Raw genomic sequence first — 6,000 nt, 5'->3', positions numbered from 1 at the left:
GGTCGACTCGTTTCGTGTTAGTGCCGGTTTTTTTATTTCCTTTTAGTTTTTTTTCGGCGGTTATTTTTTTTTTTCTACTGACAAGATCTGCTTGAGCAACTTGTATCTGTCGTCCCGTGCACGCACACTCATCTCGTTCAGTGAGAGTGAGAGAAGAACACGAACCTACGGGGTCTTATTGGTTTATGATTACTCGCAGATCACCGCATATCGGACAATTCCTTAAAATACAATTCTTATGCTGGCTACACACGTAACTATATGTCGTAGCGATTTCAGACTGTGCAGATAAATCGAAGGTTCCTAGTGCCTCCACACGCCTCCGATATCGGCGTCGATCGTCCGGATCGTCAGATCGTCCTTCCTATCACACTTACGTACGAATTTACAAGTGCGACAGAGAGGCAACACGTCGAACGTGGTTCTCGGTAGGCCCTCAGTTCTCCGCAGAAGCTCACGCAAGAAACATGTCATCCATGTCATCAAAGTTAATATGATAGTTAAGTTTTCTTAATTTTTTTAATGTTCCGCGCAAATTTCTTTTTTTTTTTCTCTCATAAGAACCTTCTCCTGACAATAACAAACATAAGACAAAAAGAATTAGCGAAATTGGTCCAGCTGTTCACGCGTGATGCCGTGACCAAGGGAAATATGGATTCATTTTTATATTTTTCATAAAGGTGGGATCAGACGGTTCACTCGGATGAATGTTCTCTCGAGTGAATGTTTAATTTTCCTTTCATTTCACGTTCACACACGGCTGCTGGAAAGATTATTCATTTTTTCTTTTCTCTCACTATGGCGTCGAATGAAGTTGTGCGTCTTGGTATAAGTTTAATTATTTGTGATCATTTAATAAAGATTTTAACAAACAAGATGCAAAGAAAGCGTCGTCGGTAGTGGCTCCGACCTTGGATCGCAAGAAGAAATTTATTTGGAGCCTCGAATACATTGCTGAGAGAACTAGCCGATGAAGATCCGAAATCGTATGATGACTTAAAGTAATTTTGTAGAACTTATATTATTAGTGATAGGTCCGTTAATAGCGAAAGAAAACACTTTCATGAGAGACAGTATACCTAGCTGAATAAAACTCCAAATTGTACAACGATACCTTGCTACTGGCGATTGTTTTCGAACTCTGGGATATTTATACAGAGTACCTAGAAATACCATATATCCTACATTGTTCGTTCCACTTGAACACCATTTTATTGCTTTACATTATCTTTGTCTAGCTAGATAATAGGTAGTATACCCACAGGATTCGAGAAAAATATGCAAAATCCGAATGAACGTTCATTTCTGTGTTCACACTGTTCATTTTATGTTCATTCGGAGTGCGAGTGAAAGATGCCGAATGTAAATATCCAACATTGTTGGATTCTTTCACTAATGAATTCATTTTTAATTTTTAGTTCATTTTGTGTTCAGATGAACCGTCTGATCCCACCTTTATTTACTTGAAAAATGAACGTGCGCACACAAGCGAGCTATTAAGTGAAGTACTGCCAAAATGAGCGATCACCATCCACACGTAACGATAAAACTGTGCAAACCGGTGCAAACGCATCGACAACGATTTATTTAATATAGTTTGCAACTACCACCGATCAACGATAATCGACAACGATTTGTCATACACACGGTAGATAAAACTGCGCAAATCGGACTGCACAGATTAATCGCTACGATTTATAGTTACGTGTGTAGCCGGCATTACATAATAATAATAACGGATGCGACGCACTACACCACCGGCAGCGGGATCCGTGGGCGGAGCAAGATGTCCCGCAGGCCCCAAGCGTGCCGACAGCGGTGGCCGCCCACGTCGCGCTGGTGGTCGTGGCGGCGGCGGCGGCGGCCCGCACTCGTCGCTCGACTCGCTGGTATCGGGCGCAGTGGCGAATTCAATTATAGGCGTAGGGATGTGACGACCCCATCGCCCGCTGGTTTTACCAGTGCAATCAGTCAACGCAGGGCAGCTTGTGGCGAGCTGTTGGGGATTAGCGACCTCACGTACCCGAGTGCTCCTGGAGAGTTCTGTTACCCGCAAGGCGGGTGGGTGGGACAGGATTCTCTGCCTCTGGCTTGCCTTAGCCGGCCGGCCAGAGGGGCTACCGCGAAAACCGAAATTCGCAAATTGCGGGGATCTTACTCTTTTACTCCAATGAAGGCGTAATTAGAGTGACAGAGAAATATGCCCGCAATTGACGATTTTCGGTATTGGCGGTAGCCCTACTGAGTGGAGTCGTTAGAGCTAAGTATAAGCTCCAGGGGTGGAAGTGAAATATGCATAAGACGCGAGTTGGCACAGTGGCTGTTAACAGCCACTGGGTAGAAAGCGGCGCACACCTCTCGACACCCCCGCTCACACCGGTGTTGCCCTTGAGCCATCCTAGATGTCGCTTTTTGTGGGGGCTCATCTTGTGAGGGCGAGTCACCGTCTGCCGGAAATAAAATTGCATACCGTTTTATTAGGCAGGCGTCCGGTTTTTTACCCCATAGTTCAGTTCTTAGTCCATCGCTTTCACCCAATAACCTAGTTCATTTTAGATTCCATCATCTCTCAATAGTCCTTACACCCTGGCGGGTGCTGCCTCTGCGTGCGTCCCATGACACGGGCAAGGGCAGCCTCCGCTCGGTGTACCCCTTACATTTCATTAAAGTGTCAAAAGGGCCTCTACGTGTTGGCTTCGGCTCCGCGCACGCCTCCCAAAGGTCCGGAACACCATTGTTCCGTGATGGGAAAGACATACAAATAACGGATTTAAGTAACGTTAACGAAAGTGAATCTTGATACGAATCGTTAATTAATTTATTATTTTGCTGGTAACATAACTGTAACTGTCAAGTAAGTCATTTTTGACGAGTTCTCAGAAATTTGTTTGAGTGGATTGAGTTAAATGGTGGTTAAGTGGGATTTCTGAGCTTTGGTACTTGTACATATTATGCTACTTTAGTAAAATATGCCTAAAACCGCCAAGAACAAGGCCGCTAAAGCCGGCTCCATTTACAGAATAGCTTTACAAAACTTCGTGTAAGTGTAATTTATATAAACATTTACGCGCCATTTCCGTGTTTATAAGCAATGTTCCGTTGTGAGCGCTTTGTCTGACTAAAATATCATATTTTCAGGACGTATAAAGAAGTCGAATTGTTCCCGGGCCCGTCTCTAAATTTGATAATTGGTCCAAATGGAACTGGAAAATCGACGTTTGTTTGTGCCATTATTCTGGGACTTTGCGGGAAAACCAGCGTCATTGGAAGGGCAAAGAAGGTAATATCTAATCCCTCGATAACATCAATTGATGTTATAAAACGTTCTATCTAATAATTATAAAAGGAATTGCTACATACTGTGTGATGCTCTCAACCTAAGTATGGGAGTTTTATTTTCATGTTACGCTAATTATTAAGGTTACTTAAAATGTACCTAGGCGTGTCTGCTGCCTGCTGTGTGTCGAAGGGAAGTAACAAACACGTCATACTAAGCGGATGTCATATAAAACATAGTTGTACAGTCACCTGCAATATTATGTTACTCTTCGAAGGGCGCAAAAATATGTGACACGCTCTTATGGCTCTACAAATACGATCGTGTCAGATATTTTTGCGGCCTTCGTTGTGTAACATATTATTGCAGGTGACTGTACAACTTCTTATTTTTGTTGTTTTCCAAATTAATCTCAAATTCCTTTGTAAGAAATGAGTTTTATTAAACTTGAAACCATAGAGGTACAATAATATAGAGATGAAACGGGGGAGGGGCCAAATGACTGAACGAGATACACTTATAGAACTTTCAGTAGGAGTAGCAGAGAAAGCGGTACTATTGCTTGTCCTTGTCACAGTCTCACTTTTTGTTTGTTCCCCACCATTTATTTAGTATAGCCCCTGCTACACGGTCGCCGACAAGCCATCAGACCGCGTGGCCTTGGTCTGTCCTGGACCGTGTAGACAGTTGTTACCAACAAAATTTGACCAAAACTGACCAGGGACAGACCAAGGTCAGACGGTTAGAAGGCTTGTCGGCGACCATGTAGCAATGGTTTATGGGTTATGGTGGGCAACAAATAACCCGACCGAATTATGTAGATTGTTTTTGGTAAATTGTCAGGAATGTTAAAACGTGTTTTTAATATTGTCGCATTCTGTATGTTTTGTCCCTCACGGAGGCACGCGCACACCACTTCTATAGGATGCTACCTTCTATGCTTGAAACAAATATCAACTTGTCACTGGGAATCAAAACTAAAATACCTTACATGCCACGAAGTCCACAAACGCACCAAACGTTCTCGCAGGGAAAGACGTGGTGACGTCCACGAAAACCAGCGAACGTGTCACCGGACATCATTTCATGGAAATAGGATTTTAGGTCATAGTAAGCGATTTGTGACTATAAGCGAAGTCATCTTATCCGAATTTGTCACAAAGAATTTTACAGTGAAACCTGGTTAATTGGCACCTGGATAAATGGAAAACCTCAATAATTGCAACCAAAAGTCCGGTCCCGGTCCCTTGAGACCAAAAGGCCTCTATAATTGAAATTTTGGAACCTCTATAATTGCAATTTAGATTTTAGTGCTTTTTGTAATTTTGCCTCTGTAATTGACCACATCGCAACTAAGACCTCTATAATTGACACTGTGCTAAAAAAATCCGTTATATTTGCTCTTCTTTTTACCTCTATTATTGAAACGAGTCTTACTTATTACCTCTGTAATTGAAATAATGTAGTTGTAGACAGCAGAAACAATATTTTAATAGCAATGATCATTTTATTTATATCTTCATCCAGTATTCAATTTATTAGTGTTCCGTACAAAACTTTGTTCACGGAACACTTATGGGATCACTTCGGTCTTGCAAATCAGTTATTTATTGGGTATCTATCACAGCCTGTAGTAGGTGAAATAGTTTGGATTAAATCAAAAACAAAGTATGCTTTTTACATTCTAATAAAACTTTCTTCTACAATTCAAGGGATTTTTTTAAACCCAAATGATAAGAAAATAAGGTATTAATGTAGTGTAAAAGTGCAAGTATAGACAGAAGCAATATATAGACCAGAAACCCAGAACGTAAGCGTGTAAATCTACTTTCAATGGTTATTTGCACCTCCATAAAAGAAATTTGTCAGAACGCAACCTCTATTAATGAAAACCTCTATAATTGACAGAACGATTTTTTGAACCTCGTTAATTGACACGACCTGCTTAAATGAAAAACCTGGTTAATTGACAAAAAATGGCCAGTCCCTTGAGATTGCAATTATCCAGGTTCCACTGTATATGAAAACCAAACATCATAATTAAGTCATAGTAAGCGGTTGGTCAGTATAAGCGGAGTCATAATAAACGGATTCTACTGTAGTTGCAAATGTTGGCAAAAAGACAACATTTTTATGATACTGTATTTACTAAGTCAGTAATAAATATGTAGCAGGTAGTAATACTTATCTCATTAGGCTGCCTTAAATTAACCCATATTTGTACTATTTATGTCTGTTTCACATCATATCAATATAGTGCCCATTATTTCCATGTCAAACCAGAAATAAGCCAAGTGTGGATTCAACCATGTGTCTAGCTTTCATTCGCAGTTAAAGGCTTCCTGTGCGTCATAGACGTAACCTTTATACTCTTTCTGTTTTTTAAAGCATACTTTTTAACCCTAGAACTCCCTGCTATTTAAAAGACCGTGTTAGTTTTCTTCAGTGTTTTCAAAATTTTCTTCCTAAAGTCCCTTCATCTTCTTTTTAAATCCTTTAACAATTCCTTTACTTTCCAGGCAGTTCGTTTGTGGAATTCATAACCTTCAGACTTAAGGCGTGTAAAATCACTTCCTATTTTTAACCGTTAACCGTGCGAATGTAGTACATCGCCATAGTCGTTATGACGTCGCGTTAGCGTTCACATTCCCGCAAAAACATGTCAAAGGTCAAGAGTTGAAACTCTTGTAATAGAATATTATTTATCACTTCCGTAATGTATT

At 40.7% G+C, this 6,000-nt stretch overlaps 1 protein-coding gene across 1 annotated transcript in view; it reads left to right on the top strand.

Annotated features, from left to right (window-relative positions):
• Positions 1-2,901: 2,901 nt before the first annotated feature.
• LOC134804328 (structural maintenance of chromosomes protein 5-like) overlaps positions 2,902-6,000 on the top strand; it is a 30,004-nt gene continuing 26,905 nt past the window's right edge. The window contains exons 1-2 of the mRNA XM_063777340.1: positions 2,902-3,040; positions 3,139-3,280. Of these exons, the coding sequence (XP_063633410.1) occupies positions 2,970-3,040; positions 3,139-3,280 (213 nt within the window). The 5' untranslated portion in view covers positions 2,902-2,969. The remainder of the gene's footprint in view (positions 3,041-3,138; positions 3,281-6,000) is intronic.

Source organism: Cydia splendana, chromosome 2 (genome assembly GCF_910591565.1).
Source record: "Cydia splendana chromosome 2, ilCydSple1.2, whole genome shotgun sequence".
Lineage (NCBI taxonomy): Eukaryota > Metazoa > Arthropoda > Insecta > Lepidoptera > Tortricidae > Cydia > Cydia splendana.
Note: the sequence above shows the minus strand (reverse complement) of the source record. Positions and strands in the feature narration are given on the sequence as shown.